At 44.8% G+C, this 18,197-nt stretch overlaps 1 protein-coding gene across 2 annotated transcripts in view; it reads left to right on the top strand.

Annotated features, from left to right (window-relative positions):
- The first annotated feature begins 1,729 nt into the window (after positions 1-1,729).
- Positions 1,730-18,197, top strand: part of LOC126235224 (calcitonin gene-related peptide type 1 receptor-like) — a 302,741-nt gene continuing 286,273 nt past the window's right edge. For both annotated transcript variants that reach the window (XM_049943963.1, XM_049943956.1), the window contains exon 1: positions 1,730-1,866. In XM_049943963.1, the coding sequence (XP_049799920.1) occupies positions 1,825-1,866 (42 nt within the window). In that variant the 5' untranslated portion in view covers positions 1,730-1,824. The remainder of the gene's footprint in view (positions 1,867-18,197) is intronic.

The following is an 18,197-nucleotide window of genomic DNA, read 5'->3' as shown; positions in this document are numbered from 1 at the left end:
TATTAAAACTGACATTTGATTAATGGTATATAAGGTTCCTGTATAGTAACAGATGTTGTTTAAATACATTAATTAAATAATTTAAAAAGTAGAGTAAGCCTACAAACATACTTATGTTTTAGGGTATTAAGCGTATGCTGGAACTCCTACTATTGAACAGAGAAAACAAACAATTCGAAGTTACAAGCCTTCAGTGCTCCATCTCGCTCCGAGCTCTCTCTCTCTCTCACTCACTCTATCTATCTATCTATCTATCTATCTATCTATATTTATCTCTCTATCTACCTATCTATCTATTTCTGCCTCTATCTCTTTGTCACACTCCTCGCATCCAAAAGTCTGGCCTAGAGTTATCTTCGCCAAACGCCACTCTCCAGGAGCTGTAGCACTATGAGCGGAGTCCACAACACTCACCCTCCAATAAGGTGTGTGAATGTAGTTTTCTTTTCTAATACGCCTCCGGTACTATAATGACCAAGTTCAAGATGTGCCTAGCGGTTCTAGGCGCTTCAGTCCGGAACCGCGCTGCTGCTACGGTCGCAGGTTCGAATCCTGCCTCGGGCATGGATGTGTGTGTGATGTCCTTACGTTAGTTAGGTTTAAGTAGTTCTAAGTCTAGGGGACTGATGAGCTCAGATGTTAAGTTCCATAGTGCTTAGAGCCATTTGAACCATTTTGATTGTTAGAATACTCTGGAGTAAATAATTTCGTAACATTCCAGAATGAAGTTCATTCCAGAATGAAGTAAAGCTGTGTGCGGGACCCAGACTCGAGCTCAGAACCTTCACCTTTCACAAGCAGTTGATCTACCGAATGAGCTACTCAAGCACGATACAGAACCTCTCCGAACAGCTTTACTTCCACCAGTATTTCGTCTGCTATCCTCCATACTTCACAGAAGCTCTCCTCAGAAAGGCTGTGGCTAAGCCAGGTCTCCACAATATACTTTCTTCCAGGAGTGCTAGCTTGCAAGTTTTGCAGGAGAGTTTCTGTGAAGTTTGGAAGGTAGGGGACGAGGTACTCGTGGAAGTAAACCTGTGAGGACAGGTACTGACCATGAGTCGTGCTTGGGCAGCCCAGTCGGTAGAGCATTTGCCCGCGAAAGGCGAAGGTCCCGAGTTCGAGTCTCGGTCCGGCGCACAGTTTCAATCTGCCAGGAATTTCGTAGCATCATTACAAGGATTTAACAGTTACTCATTCTTCATTTTACGTAGCTGGTTGGTTGGCTGATCTGTGGGAGGGACCAACCAGCAAGGTCATCGGTCGCATCGGATCAGGCAAGGATGAGGAAGGAAGTCGGCCGTGCCTTTTCAAAGGAACCATCCCGGCATTTGCCTGAAGCGATTTAGGGAAATCACGGAAAACCTAAATCAGGATGGCCGGAGGCGGGTTTGAACTGTCGTCCTCCCGAATGCGAGTCCAGTATGCTAACCACGGCGCCACCTCGCTCGATATTTTACGAAGTAAATATACTTAAGTACTCTGACTTGCGCTAGTGTCACTTCAGCAAAGAGTAACATATGTATAACACGTCAATTATTATGCGTGTATGTTCAAAGACACGGTCGTTCCTTTGTATCGGGCTGTCATAACTTGCCGTCTTGTGATAACTCATAATCTCTCCACCAAAGAGGTCCGATCGGATATCTTATCGGATGTGACGACTGTTGCGGATGACGGAGCTGGCGCAGCGAAGTGGCGATGAATATCACGCCAGTAGCCACCAGTCTCGTGGTACGTCAACAGAGTTCGGCGAACTCGACGGACATGGCTCTGCGGAACGATACTCTCACACTATCGCTGTGACTACGAACGGAGTCTCACATGAAGCGTTACTCCATGTATCTAGTGCTGCTGGTGCTGTCGGTGAGTAGTGCTTTCTGCATAAGATCTTCACTCTGGCGACCACAACGGCTCACTTGCTAGTTACTGTAAGGCAACGGACGAAAATTTCGAATAATTTTGCACTGTCTTTATTGTTGGCAGAAAGGCAGAAGATGCGGGATATTACTGCCCCATCTGTCTGTTCTTGTCTTCTCTAAAGCGCTTTAAAGGACCCTATCAAAATATTTTTTAAACGTTATAGACAATATACTTCTGACTTGCAAAGGCTTTCTTGGTCAGCAAAGAACGTTTTCTTTTAACAAAATAATGTAACTGCTTTAGACAAATGTATTTGAAAATATAATTTTTCTACTTTACACGATGAAAAACTGAAATATAACTTTCATACAAACCATACAAATTGTTTTTCACATTCTTTATGAGATGCTACAAGCGAGAATACGAAATTTCCGTGAGATTTACGAATGTCCCGAGTATGGAATAGGCGCTTTGCATATTACATACACCAATCAAGATAGTTTCTTGGCAGGTAGTAGAACTCCAAAGAGACAAGTATTTTTGTGTTTAGTCTACGTAGATACAGAAGAACAAGATGGACACTATCCGTTACTTTTTTTTGTACAGTGAAGCGCATTTGGGAATTTATACCTATTCCATAGCGCTTTTGTAAATATCCTATTGTTGAATATTGGCATTCTAATGAGAAAATTCGCAGAAATGTTAATATCACATATCTGCTTGCACGTCTTGTTCGTGTATCCTTACGCAACAACTCTCACACATGCAACGTATTACTCAGAACCTTTTTTATGCCAATGACGAAAATCAGTACGCATATGTAGGTTTTGGAACGCTATCCATAGAGTCAGTTTGTGGCAGGATACCATTTAAGATATTATTTTTAGTGAACTTTGCATTTGGCTATTCTATTGTTTCACATCATTCCCCCATAGCTCCAAAAAGCGTGTTTTATAGCTATTGCATAAAATCTTTCCATCCTTAATTATTAAGTATTAGAAAACGATTGAAGTTGATAAAGCGTTTCCTTTCATTTTGCCCTCTGCAGTGGAGTGTAGTTGCTTCGAATCTGCCAGGAAGCTTCAAATCAGCGCACTCCCCGCTGATGAGTGAAAATTTCGTTCCGGAAACAATCCTTGAGGCTGTAGCTAAAGAGCCGGCCGCTGTGGGCCAGCGATTCTAGGCGCTTTAGTCCGGAACCGCGCTGCTGCTACGGACGCAGATTCGAATCCTGCCTCGGGCATGGATGTGTGTGACGTCCTTAGGTTAGTTAGGTTTAAGTAGTTCTACGTCTAGGGGACTGATGACCTCAGATGTTAAGTTCCATAGTGCTTAGAGCCATTTGAACTACTTTTTCTTTTTTTTTTTGCTTAAGTATTTTTTCTGCGATGTCGCTTCTGCCAGAGGTGCTCCCTGTAGGTATGCAGGAGAACTTCTGTAAAGTTAGGAAAGACGTACTGGTCAAAGTGAAACAGAGAGGGCGGGCCGGCAGTCGTGCCTGAGTATCTCGGCTGATGCGAACGTTGCCAGCGCAAGGCAACATTCCAGGTTCGAGCTCCGGTCCAGCCAGAAAATTTCAGAACAGCGCACACTCCGCTGCAGAGTGATGGATCCATTCTGTAGTAGTAGATGAGCTTTGCTACTTGAGTAGTAAAATAACGGACGATGGCCGAAGTATGGAGGATACAGAATGTAGACTGGCAATAAGAAGATAGCGTTAACTGTTAACATCGAATATAAATTTACGTCTTAGGAAGTCTTTTCTAAAGATTTTGATTGTTACGTGCACATTTTGTAAGCTTCACATCTACGTGCACCATATTACTCCTAGATATCTGAAGATGGCTAAGTCCTAAACGCGTCATATTACGAGGAATGAAGTCAATATATTTTTGAAGCATGGATTTTTTTTATCGAGAAAACCATCCTGTATGCAATAAGACTGTTAAGTATCAACATGGTCGGCTGCCGCCCACGTGACTTTACATTGCCGGCCGCTGTGGCCGAGCGGTTCTAGGCGCTTCAGTCCAGAACCGTGCTGCTGTTACGGTAGCTGGTTTGAATCCTGCCTGGGGCATGGATGTGAGTGATGTACTTAGGTTACTTAGGTTTAAATAGTTTTAAGTCTAAGGGACTGCTGACCTCAGATGTTAAGTCCCATAGTGCTCAGAGCCATTTGAACCGGTTTGTTTTTACTTTACACTGACGTGACAAAAGTCATGGGGTACCTCCTAATATCGTGCCGGAACTCCTTCTGCTCGGTGCAGTGCAAACAGCTCGACGTGGAATGGGCTCAACAAGTCGTTGGAAGTCCTCTACGGCATTACTGAGTGATGCTGCCTCTATAGCCGTCCATAACTGCGAAAGTGTTGGCGGAACAGGCTTCTGTGCACGAACTGACCTCTAAGTATTGTCCATGCTGGACCATCTGGATGGGTAAATCATTCTCTCGAATTGTTCAGAATGTTCTCCAAACCAATCGCGATCAATTGTGGCCCCGTGACATGGCGTATTGTCATCCATAGAAATTACATCGCTATTTGGGAGCGCAAAGTCTCTGAATAGCTGCAGATGGTCTCCAAGTAGCGGAACATAACCATTTGCAGTAAGTGACTTTTTTTTTGTTTTTGTTTTTTGAACAGAGGGCTCAGTGCATTCCATGTAAACAGAGCCCACACTGTAATGGAGGTACCACCAGCTTGTACAGCGCCTTGTTGATAACTTGGGTCCATGGCTTCTTGGACCATGTGCCACACTCGAACCCTACCATCAACTCATATCAGCTGAATTCGGGACTCATTAGACCAGGCCAGGGTTTTCCAGTCGTCTACTTCAGATAAGACGAGAATAGGAGCTTTTGAAATATGGCGCTACAGAAGAATTCTAAAGATTGTAATGGTAGATCAGATAGCTAGTGAGGATGTACTGGATCGAACTGAAAAAAGAAAAAAAAAAAGAAATTTGTGGCACTACTTGACTAAAAGAAGGGATCAGTTGATAGGCTACATCCTGACGCACCAAGGAGTCGTTAATTTTGTAATGGAGGGAAGTGTGGACGATCAGAAAAATGGTTCAAATGGCTCTAAGCACTATGGGACTTACATCTGAGGTCATTAGTCCCCTAGACTTAGAACTACTTAAACCTAACTAACCTAACGACATCACACACATCCATGCCCGAACCAGGATTCGAACCTGCGACCCTAGCAGCAGCGCGGTTCCAGACTGAAGCGCCTAGAACCGCTCGGCCATAGCGGCCGGCGAGGACCAAAACGGTAGAACAAGAGTGAGGCTTGAATGCAGTAAGCTGTTTGAAGTGGATGTAGGTAACAGTAATTATGCAGAGATGAAGAAGCGAACACTGTACAAACGTTTAGAGTGATGCATCAAACCACCACAACAACATTAACAACACATACAGGGGAAAAAACAAATTATGTATGTAGTTATCAGGCCAGCAAGCTGGTGAAGGCATTAAAACGATGGAAAGTTCCTCTTCTTTCTAGAGAAATATTTAGTGCAACAGACTACGAAATCTGCTAAACGGTTATGGATTTTGCATCGGACTGCCCGCTCTGCGCTCGAACTCGCACGCGCAGAACTGCGCCGAATGTAGCAGAGTGTTAGTAGATGAGTAGTAATGTTCCACTAAAAAATAAAAGGAAAACGAGAAACGCCCTCGACAGAGGGCCGCGCACTAACGGATCGTTTGCTCTGATATATCGACAATGCGAGCAACTTGTTCTTTTCTGTGCAGAACGGTGCTGTTTGACGTCAACACCGGCCGCGACGCCCCGAACCTCTCTTCTCGCTTTTATGCTGAGTAGCCGGTGTGGGCAGGACTTTAGGTTGTATCTCAAGATTGCGGACTCTTTGCAAGCGATGCAGCCGCCGTATCTCTGTATAGCTCTTGTCACATCATCTAAAAGATACTGCTAATAAAGTATCGCGTGTGTGTGTGTAGAGCCAAGGAAACTGGTACATCTGCCTAATATCGTGTAGGCACCCCGCGAGCACGCAGAAGTGCAGCAACACGACATGACATCGACTCGACTAATGTCTGAAGCAGTGCTGGACGGAATTGACACCATGACTCCTGCAGGGCTGTCCATAAATACGTAAGAATATGGAGGCGGGGGGGGGGGGGGGAGGTTGACATCTCTTCTGAATAGCACATTGCAAGGCATCCCAGATATGCTCGATAATGTTCATACCTGGGGAGCGTGGTGACCAGCGGAAGTGTTTAAATTCAGAAGAGGGTTCCTGGAGTCACACTGTAGTAATTCTTGACGTGTGACGTGTCGCATTGTCCTGCTGGAATTGCCCAAGTCCGTCGGAATGCACAGTGGACGTGAATTGATGCAGGTTCAAAATGGTTGAATTGGCTCTGAACACTATGGGACTTAACATCTATGGTCATCAGTCCCCTAGAACTTATAACTACTTAAACCTAACTAACCTAAGGACATCACACAACACCCAGCCATCACGAGGCAGAGAAAATCCCTGACCCCGCCGGGAATCGAACCCGGGAACCCGGGCGTGGGAAGCGAGAACGCTACCGCACGACCACGAGATGCGGGCTTGATGCAGGTGATCAGACAGGATGCTTACGTACGTGTCACCTGTCAGAGTCGTATCTAGACGTATCAGGGGTCCAATATTACTCCAGCTGCACACGCCCCACACCATTACAGAGCGTCCACCAGCTTCAACAGTCCCCTGCTGGCATGCAGGTTCAGTGGATTCATGAGGTTGTCTCCATACCCTTACACGTCCATCCGCTCGATACAATTTGAAAAGAGACTTGTCCGACCAGACAACCTGTTTCCAACCATCAACAGTCCAATGTCCGTGTTGATGGGCCCAGGCGAGGCTTAAAGCTTTGTGTCGTGAAGTCATCAACGGTACACGAGTGGGCCTTCGGCTCCGAAAGCCCATATCGATGATGTTTCGTTGAATGGTTCGCACGCTGCCACTTGTTGATGGCCCAGATTGAATTCTGCAGCAATTTACGGAAGGGTTGCACTTCTGTCACGTTGAACGATTCTCTTCAGTCGTCGTTGGTCCCCTTCTTGCAGGATCTTTTTCCGGCTGTAGCTATGTCGGATATTTGATATTTTACCGGATTCCACAGTCGTGAAATGGTCGTGCGGGAAAATCCCCACTTCATCGTTACTTCGGAAATGCTGTGACCCATCGCTCGTGCGCCGACTGTGATACCGCGTTCAAGTTCAATTAAATCTTGATAATCTGTCATTGTCCGCCCGCTTAGCTGCGTGCTCGTCTCCCATGCAAGCGGGACCGGATTCGATTCCCGCCGGAACCGGAGATTTTCACCGCTCGGGGACTGAGTGTTGTGTTGCCCTCATCATCGTTTCATCCTCATTACAGGCGCGCAAGACACCAATTGTGGCGTCGAATGAAATAAGACTTGCACCTGGCGGCCGAACTTCCCCGAATCGGGGCCTCCCAGGCAACGATGCCATACGCTCATATCCATTTCAACCTACCATTATAGCACCAGTAACCGATCTAACAACTTCGCCAGAGACTTGTCTTTTATAGGCGTTCCCTATCGCAGCGGCGTATTCTGCTGTTTACATACCTCTGTATTTGAATACGCATACCTATACCAGTTTCTTTGGAGCTTCAGTGTATATTGACACAACTAGAAGTATTCAAAGGCTTTATTCACAGTGGGTAGGATAAAGCGTAAAGTTGATATGCGTAGCTTATTTTAACTGCTCAATTGCAGCATTTATGCAAGGAACTCTTTAAGCGTAATCGAGAGCTATTGAAAAGAAGAGTACACACATTTAACACTTTGTCACATAAAATGAGAGATTTTCCCTAACAGAGGACGAAAGTGTGTTAAGGTTAATGGCCTAGGCAGTCAGGAGAATGCGATACTGCTTAAATTGGCACTTAAAAACGACATTAGAAAGAAGAAATTTTGCTGGGCAAACACTTATTCTTCACCAATAGCTCGTGGACTATCTGTTTTCGAGAAGTGTTTCAGAATGCTCGGAAGTGATTGAAAACAGTACAGTGTTGCATTAATCAGTCCTAACAACTGCAGTATGTCGATATGTAACGGGTGAGAGTGTTATCCGAACGAAACTGTAAAACTGTGCGAGGCTTTAGAGGATATCAGGACAATAGATGAAAGTTGTAGGGAAAGACAGGTAATGTGTAATATGAACAAGACTCACAGGGAAAAGTAAGACAGGAGAGCAAGAACAAAGCGCTCGAATTAGAAAGGATATAACAGTGATATAGCCTTTCGCTACTGCTGTTCAATCTAAATATCGAAGAAGCAATGGTGGAAATGAAAGGTTCATTAGAGGGATTAAAATTCAAGGTGTCAGATTCGCTGATGACACTGCTATCTTCAGTGAAAGAGAAGCAGAATTAGAGGACCTGTCTAATGGTACTGTTGGGTAGGGTGTCATTAGGCCGTTGTATCGTCTCCTGAGGTAGACTGGCCCACAACTGTTGTAACTGTCATTGATATCCTGGATAGTGGCACTGGGACAGAGTTTACATGCGAGCTCGTTCCACACACGTTGTATTGGTTCAAAATGGCTCTGAGCACTATGGGACTTAACTTTTGAGGTCATTAGTCCCCTATAACTTAGAACTACTTAAACCTAACTAACCTAAGGACAACACACACATCCATGCCCGAGGCAGGATTCGAACCTGCGACCGTAGCGGTCGCACGGTTCCAGACTTCAGCGCCTAGAACCGCTCGGCCATTCCGGCCGGCCGTTGTATTGGGGACAGATTCACCAACCTTGCTGGTCACATGAGTATCTCAACGTCAAGCAGGCAGTTCATAGAGGGACGTGTAATGTGTGGACGAGCACTGTCATGTTAAAAAACGGCAGCATGGTATTGACTCGTGAGAGGTGACAGCTGAGGCTGCAGTATATCAGTGGCGTACTGTCGTGCCATCAGAGTTCCTTCAGTCGCTGGAGTCCTAACTCGATGGCTTCCCACACCATGACACCAGGGCTAACACAACTGTGCCTCTTGGAGACAATGGAAGAAGAGGAACTCTTTCCAGGTCGCCGGCATGATCGTCCTCGATGATCATCCAGGTAGTGCAGAACCTCGGTTCATCACTGAAAACTACGCGAATCCATTCATCTGCAGTTCTTGCTTCCCAGTCGAGGCACCACTCAAAATGCAGCCGTTTGTGTAATGGTGTCAATAGCAGCCTACGCATAGGACGAGAATTCCCTAGTACGGCTACTCTCCGATCAAAGGAACGGGTTGACAGAATGTTGCCGGGAGTTCATGACATTTTCGCGGATGACAGGCACAGATGGGAAGGAGTTACGATGTAGTTTGTGCACAATACGGCGATCCTCCATTATGGTGGTCAGACGAAGTCGACCGGGAGCGAGACGACGAGTACCTCTACCATTGTAATTCCGTGTAGTCCAACATCGGGACACTATCACGTCCGTATGCTCCACAAATCTGAATATTGCTTGATTCGACCAGTAGGTTGAATGGAGATTCACAGTAATTAGGAGCTTTAAAACTCTGTTAAGTGCTGATAACGCTGTCTCATACGAGTACGAGGCATCTCCGAGTCCTTCACAGTGATTACTCGACACGTGATTTTGTTCTTGCCCCTTATTTATCCTACCAGGCCTGATGGCGACACTAAACCGAACAACACTAATGGATTATGGTGGCCGTTCTACCTGTGTGTCTCATCAGGCGATTCCTTTGAAAAATACACAGCCAATTTACTTACCCATCCCCGTCAAATTTAATTTTATGCCCCAGTTATAATAAGCGCCGCCCGGAGTGGCAGAGCGGTTCTAGGCGCTACAGTCTGGAACCGCGCGACCGCTACGGTCGCAGGTTCGAATCCTGCCTCGGGCATGGATCTGCGTGATGTCCTTAGGTTAGTTAGGTTTAAGTAGTTCTAAGTTCTATGGGACTGATGACCTCAACAGTTAAGTTCCATAGTGCTCAGAGCCATTTGAACCATTTCTAATAAGCTCATCGACAAGATGTTAACCCCCAATTTTCTTCCTTCTTTCATCTGTGTGATTTCTAACACGATTTTAGTAGATTGTGATACTGAAACTGGAACAGTGTGGTTCCCAGCTATTCTTGTAAAATGGGTTTAAAGTACATTGCTTTTTTTCCATTCATTGAATCTACAACCATAAAACCAAAACGGTATCTATAAGGCTTAGTAAAATACGAATGAGTGTTTAGCAGTACACGAAATGAATTACAAAATTTTATCGAAAAATGCGGATGTTGCAAATGTTCAGTTTCACAAGGTAACACAGTTTATTATAACGTTCCTTCAACTTTTTGTTGTCAGTTGATCCACCCACTTCGATTCTAAAATTGGATTAATGTGTACGTATCCGTTTTGTTTCCTTAAATTTTATAAAATTTTATAACTCTTTTCTTCACCGCCTTTTTTGACATCAAATCTAATTTAATTGACAATAAGGTCCAGACTTCTCCATTTAAGAATACTGACTTCACTACTGATTTTATATCTATTTATACTCTTTTAGACAGTGCCAGCTACTCACTTTGCAAGTACATTTCCGTCTTTTCTCAAATCAGTTGTTTCAGTAGGTAATGTTATAGTTTTGATCGTCTTTTGTATTCCTTAATTTTGAGATCTATCGCTTCTCCTGTAGTTTCGTGAAGTAACTTTTTGTCACTTAACTGTTCACTTTGGACCAGCAAGGAGAAAAAAGCGGCGACATTTTGTGCAGGATTTGCCAGTCATTCTGCAGGGTAAAGCTCGGGTGCATATGACGCAAGCTGTTCGGTCGATGGTGCTGGGAAGTGCTGCACCAGACGCCACATGCCACAAAATTAAGCTGTGTGGCTTCAGCTTGATTCCTAAGATGAAGGAAGCACTTCATAGCATTCGCTTCACAAGTGCTACAGAGATTCTTGGGGCACACCGCTCCACTCGAACTAGCAAGATAATTGCCGCTGTAAGAAATCCTACGACTTCCACATCGCTGGCAACCAAATGCACCGAATGTTGGTGACTACTTTGAATGGCAATAAAACTTTCAAGCATGTATCTATTTCGTATAATTTGTAAATAAAGAGTTGCCAGCTATTAAAGTTCCAACCCTCGTACACTGACAACGCAATAGCCACTTTACGTCACTGCTCGCGACACGTGTGTTTAGCATGTCAGATGGCTCAAATGGCTCTGAGCACTATGGGACTCAACTGCTGTGGTCATCAGTCCCCTAGAACTTAGAACTACTTAAACCTAACTAACCTAAGGACATCACACACATCCATGCCCGAGGCAGGATTCGAACCTGCTTCCGTAGCAGTCGCGCGGTTCCGGACTGCGCGCCTAGAACCGCGAGACCACCGCGGCCGGCTAGCATGTTAGATGATGACCCGTCGACCGTAGATGCTAATAGACCAGGCTAACATTACAGTGGCTATATGCTTGGTGTGGTTTCAGATAAAATTACGTGACTGTTAGCAAAACTTAGGCGGGACCTCGAGTTAGGACTCTACCTTCCTATTTCTTTTCCGATTTTTTCAATGAATTTCTTGCTAACTTTCTACGTTAAATGTAGCCTGTTTAAACACAAACAGTAGCACCAAACTACTGTTTAAACAGTGTACAAATTTAATTTTCTGGCTGTGACTACTCGATGGACTTACTGAAGCACGTTCGATGTTCAGCTAGCTCTTGTTTCCTTAATAATAACGCCAGAAATACAAAGTCGCGAATTTTTCTGTATTACTAACTATGAGATGCATGGTGCAGTAAGTATACATGTTGTGGAGAGCGTAAAATGTGTTCATTCCATGCGAGTAGAGTTTTAATCGGAGAAAATTCTATAAATCCATTAACAATATGGAGGCCTCATCGACATATTACCCGGCCTAAATAAAGAAACCTGTAATGCAAACATACCTGTTCTCATCGCATGTAACATCACATGCTGTAGAAAGTCTGAATTTCTAACAAAGTCACTATTTTGTACTGAGTGTCAGTTAGACCGTCAGCGAGAGCGCATCGCTAGCTCCTGCTACTACTAAGGCGAGTACACCGTTTGCTTCTTACATATTTTACAAACAGCAGCGACTTATTTTCAGTTATCTGTGTAATTACTAGTTTATTTTTGTAATTTCTTGCGTGTTCGAGTGCTTACTAGGTAGAACCTTTTATTTCAATAACAGTGTAGTGTACAGTACCGCCATTGCTATCGACCGTTGTATCGACTCTCGTATCGTGCAGGCTTGTATGTTTGGTTAGAGCAGCTCAGTCAGTGTCAGTTAGACCGTCAGCGAGAGCGCATCGCTAGCTCCTGCTACTACTAAGGCGAGTACACCGTTTGCTTCTTACATATTTTACAAACAGCAGCGACTTATTTTCAGTTATCTGTGTAATTACTAGTTTATTTTTGTAATTTCTTGCGTGTTCGAGTGCTTACTAGGTAGAACCTTTTATTTCAATAACAGTGTTTTTGTACTTATTTGCTGCGCTTAGCTTTTAAATAGTTTTTCTGGGAAAACCTAGCGTAGTTTTCGCGTCTCGTATTTCAGTGAGTGTTTCTTGATTATCAGAGTAGCTCATCAGAAGATTATCTTGGGAATTTGTCACCGTATAGAGTAGGGTAAACATAGTCATGTGTAGGGACTGTGGTTGTTGTGAGCGGACGCAAGGAGAATTGGCCACTCTTCGGGGACAGGTGGAGGCTTTGTCTGTTAGGCTCATCGAGCTCGAGGCGCAGGCGTCGGCTCGTAGTGGCGTTGGGGCAACTGTGGTGAGACCTATGCCTACTTCGGTGGCCTTGGAATCACATGGAACCCCTGATGTCGCTGCGTCTTCCGGCAGTGAGCATCTTACCGGTCAGCCATCACTCCAGGGTGAATGGCGGACAGTGGTGGGCTCGCGCGTGCCTGGCCGAAAGGCGAAGGTGGGATCTGGCCGCGTGGCGGCTGCCTTACCCCTTTCCAACAGGTACGGGGTGCTTCCTAGTGGTGATGACATCGTTTCCGAGCCACCACAGGATGCCTCGCCTGTTGGGCCAGTGGCCGATTCTCCGGCAAGGTCCCGACAGTCACAGAGGGTGGGCCTATTAGTTATAGGGAGCTCCAACGTTAGGCGGGTTATGGAGCCCCTCAGGAAAATAGCGGGTAGGTCGGGGAAGAATGCCAGTGTGCACTCGGTGTGCTTGCCGGGGGGTCTCGTCCGTAATGTGGAGGAGGCCCTTCCGGCAGCTATTGAACGCACTGGGTGTGACCGGCTGCAGATAGTAGCACATGTCGGAACGAATGACGCCTGCCGCTTGGGTTCTGAGGCCATCCTTGGTTCCTTCCGGCGGCTGGCTGATTTGGTGAAGACAACCAGCATCGCACGCGGAGTGCAAGCTGAGCTTAATATCTGCAGCATAGTGCCCAGAGTCGATCGCGGTCCTCTGGTTTGGAGCCGTGTGGAGGGTCTAAACCAGAGGCTCAGACGACTCTGCGACTATAATGGTTGCAAATTCATCGACCTCCGTTATTGGGTGGAGAACTGTAGGGCCCCCCTAGACAGGTCAGGCGTGCACTACACACCGGAAGCAGCTACTAGGGTAGCAGAGTACGTGTGGCGTGCACACGGGGGTTTTTTAGGTTAGAGGGACCCCCCCTTGGGCGAAACGATAAAATACCTGACGGCTTACCAGAGAGAACATTATCATCGTTGATAAAGAACGTCCGTCCTCAGAGACCAAAAACAGGAAAAGTTAACGTAATATTGGTAAACTGCAGGAGTATCCAGGGCAAGGTTCCTGAATTAGTATCTCTTATTGAAGGAAATAGTGCGCATATAGTATTAGGAACGGAAAGTTGGTTAAAACCGGAAGTGAACAGTAACGAAATCCTAGACACAGAATGGAATATATACCGCAAGGATAGGATAAACGCCAATGGTGGAGGAGTATTTATAGCAGTAAAGAATTCAATAATATCCAGTGAAGTTATTAGCGAATGCGAATGTGAAATAATCTGGGTTAAGTTAAGTATCAAAGGTGGGTCAGATATGATAGTCGGATGCTTCTATAGGCCACCTGCATCAGCAACCGTAGTAGTTGAGCGCCTCAGAGAGAACCTGCAGAACGTCGTGAAGAAGTTTCGTGATCATACTATTGTAATAGGGGGAGACTTCAATCTACCAGGTATAGAATGGGATAGTCACACAATCAGAACTGGAGCCAGGGACAGAGACTCTTGTGACATTATCCTGACTGCCTTGTCCGAGAATTACTTCGAGCAGATAGTTAGAGAACCAACTCGTGAAGCTAACGTTTTAGACCTCATAGCAACAAATAGACCGGAACTTTTCGACTCCGTGAATGTAGAAGAGGGTATCAGTGATCATAAGTCAGTGGTTGCATCAATGACTACAAGTGTAATAAGAAATGCCAAGAAAGGAAGGAAAATCTATCTGCTTAACAAGAGTGATAGGGCACAAATCGCAGAATATCTGAGTGACCACCATCAAACGTTCATTTCTGAGGAAGAGGATGTGGAACAAAAATGGAAAAAATTCAGAAACATCGTCCAGTACGCCTTAGATAAGTTCGTACCGACTAAGGTCCAAAGCGAGGGGAAAGATCCACCGTGGTATAACAATCATGTACGAAAGGTACTACGGAAACAAAGAAAGCTTCACCATAGGTTTAAGAGTAGTCGAATCATAGCTGATAAGGAAAAGCTGAACGAAGCGAAAAAGAGCGTAAAGAGAGCAATGAGAGAAGCATTCAACGAATTCGAACATAAAACATTGGCAAACAATCTAAACAAGAACCCTAAAAAGTTTTGGTCATATGTAAAATCGGTAAGCGGATCTAAATCCCCTATTCAGTCACTCGTTGACCACGATGGCACCGAAACAGAGGACGACCGAAGAAAGGCAGAAATACTGAATTCAGTGTTCCGAAACTGTTTCACTGCGGAAAATCGTAACACGGTCCCTGACTTCAGCCGTCGCACGGACGCCAAAATGGAAAATATTGAAATAAATGATATCGGAATTGAAAAACAACTGCTATCACTTAGTAGCGGAAAAGCATCCGGACCAGACGAGATACCCTTAAGATTCTACAGTGATTATGCTAAAGAACTTGCCCCCTTTCTATCAGCAATTTATCGTAGATCTCTGGAAGAACGTAAAGTACCTAGCGACTGGAAGAAAGCACAGGTCGTTCCCATTTTCAAGAAGGGTCATAAATCAGATGCGAATAATTATAGGCCTATTTCACTTACGTCAATCTGTTGTAGAATAATGGAACATGTTTTGTGTTCTCGTATTATGACGTTCTTAGATAATACAAATCTCCTTCATCATAACCAACATGGATTCCGCAAACAGAGATCATGTGAAACCCAGCTCGCCCTATTTGCCCAAGAAATTCACAGTGCCGTAGACACTGGCGAGCAGATTGATGCCGTATTCCTGGACTTCAGGAAGGCATTTGATACGGTTCCGCACTTACGTTTAGTGAAAAAAATACGTGCTTACGGAATATCGGACCAGGTTTGTGATTGGATTCAGGATTTCCTAGAAGAAAGAACACAACATGTCATTCTTAACGGTTCAAAATCTGCAGATGTAGAGGTAATTTCGGGAGTACCGCAAGGAAGCGTGATAGGACCTTTATTGTTTACAATATACATAAATGACTTAGTTGACAACATCGGTAGCTCCGTGAGGCTATTTGCAGATGACACGGTTGTCTACAAGAAAGTAGCAACATCAGAAGACTCGTACGTACTCCAGGAAGACCTGCAGAGGATTAATGAATGGTGCGACAGCTGGCAGCTTTCCCTAAACGTAGATAAATGTAATATAATGCGCATACATAGGGGCAGAAATCCATTCCAGTACGATTATGCCATAGGTGGTAAATCATTGGAAGCGGTAACGACCGTAAAATACTTAGGAGTTACTATCCGGAGCGATCTGAAGTGGAATGATCACATAAAACAAATAGTGGGAAAAGCAGGCGCCAGGTTGAGATTCATAGGAAGAATTCTAAGAAAATGTGACTCATCGACGAAAGAAGTAGCTTACAAAACGCTTGTTCGTCCGATTCTTGAGTATTGCTCATCAGTATGGGACCCTTACCAGGTTGGATTAATAGAAGAGATAGACATGATCCAGCGAAAAGCAGCGCGATTCGTCATGGGGACATTTAGTCAGCGCGAGAGCGTTACGGAGATGCTGAACAAGCTCCAGTGGCGGACACTTCAAGAAAGGCGTTACGCAATACGGAGAGGTTTATTATCGAAATTACGAGAGAGCACATTCCGGGAAGAGATGGGCAACATATTACTACCGCCCACATATATCTCGCGTAATGATCACAACGAAAAGATCCGAGAAATTAGAGCAAATACGGAGACTTACAAGCAGTCGTTCTTCCCACGCACAATTCGTGAATGGAACAGGGAAGGGGGGATCAGATAGTGGTACAATAAGTACCCTCCGCCACACACCGTAAGGTGGCTCGCGGAGTATAGATGTAGATGTAGATGAGAGCTGTGAGTTATGACTCGTGACACTACTATAAAGTTTCAACCGTAACTGTTGATCAACTCCGCATCTCTCTGTCCGCAGCTCGCGTTCTAGTGGTTAGCGTTGCTGTCTCTGGATCACGGACTCTCGGGTTCGATTCCCGACTGGGGTGGGGATTTTATCTGCCCCGGGATTGGGTGTTTGTGTTGTCCTCATCATTTCTTCATCATCATCCGTGAAAGTGGCTAGATTGGGCTATGTAAAACAATGGACTATGAAAAAATTGGGACTTTCTACGGTCACTGATGACCAAGCAGTTCATCGCCCCAAAAACCAAACATCATTATCCAACTCCGTATCTAACTACAGCAGCCCAGAGAGGCAGCAGAGTCCTAAACATTTAAGTGATCCCTTCTCATGCAAAATATATTAGAAATATGATTCTGTATTGATGAAGACAGTGCGTAAGCAGACTAGGAATATCACTGCTTGCAGGCAGAAAGATGAGCTCTCGTTTCTATTTGGCAACATAATAAAGTATTTACATTCAACTCAGCAATGGACAAATGTTTTGATAGTAGGACATAAATATGATGTACAGATTATTTAGTGTCTCTTAAATAGCACTGTTTCTGAGGCAAGCTCTTTACACATCCTTTCTGGATTGTTTCTGTCAACGTCTTATCCAAAAGGTAATTTCTAATCTTGATATACTCAAATGAAATGGAAATTATAAGTGCGTTGCGACGGATTCGATTTTTATTATGTGTTGATTGATATGAAAATATTGTTGTCAGTTTCTGCCATAGCACATGGCAAAGCACTAGCATTACATTTTTTTTGTCGGCATACTCTTTGCCTTCAGCAAGCGATAGGCTTTCTCTGCTGCTTTGCATACTGTAACAGCATCGCTGGAGGGCGCCACTAAACCACGCACATTATTTCTAGGTAAGAGTCCATTTACATTTTGTAACAAGCTACATGAAGACGTTGCACATTCGATAGAATATATTGTTGTTAGCAACTTAGGGTCAACAGAAGCGTCCGATCTTACCCGTCGGCTTTGACCCGTGACGTAAGCGTGTTGTGGTGTGTGACGTCATTACGGCGCGGAGTTTGATTTGCGATTGTGGCGTGTTTGTAGATGTCTTGTTTTTCTTTGTCGTGCTCTCTGGTGGTGTGTTCATGGTTTTCGTTTGTTTCGTGTGGTGGGGTCAGTTTTCTGTTGCTCAGGTGTTGGATTTGAAGCGGAATTTCTAATAGTGAGTTAATGGTTAATTTAATGCTCATTGCTGTACGTCGGGTGAGTTTGTTATTAAGTGTATGCGGTTGTGGTTTTTTGTTCAGGAATGGATATGAAAGACCGGATTAATAGTTCTCGGTTGAGGGCTATGATGGGGGAGACAGCTTTAGAGCTGATTAAATTTCTTCAGCTATTTGGCTTAATTGCCGAGGTCGTGAAGTGCGGTGTGTGCCGTGAACCTATGAAATTGGTTAAAGTTCCGGACTCTCGGACCAGGGACGGATACATGTGGTGTTGCCGGAAAGATGGCATATGGCGTTCTGTAAGGCGTGGTACCTGGTTCGAGAAGTCTAGATTGGCCATGCGTGAGATTGTGCTTATTACGTATTATTTTTGTTACAGTTGCGGACAGAGTTTTTGCGCGTTTGAGACTGGTGTGAGTGAGAGGACTGTTTTAGACTGGTATTCCTTTTGCCGCGAGGTGTGTTCCGAATTTATTAAGTACAGGGGTAAGTTGGGTGGGCATGGGGTGCTTGTGGAGGTGGATGA

Source organism: Schistocerca nitens, chromosome 1, assembly GCF_023898315.1.
Source record: "Schistocerca nitens isolate TAMUIC-IGC-003100 chromosome 1, iqSchNite1.1, whole genome shotgun sequence".
In the NCBI taxonomy this organism is placed as follows: domain Eukaryota; kingdom Metazoa; phylum Arthropoda; class Insecta; order Orthoptera; family Acrididae; genus Schistocerca; species Schistocerca nitens.
The sequence above is the reverse complement of the archived record's forward strand: the minus strand, read 5'-3'. Positions and strand labels throughout refer to the sequence as shown.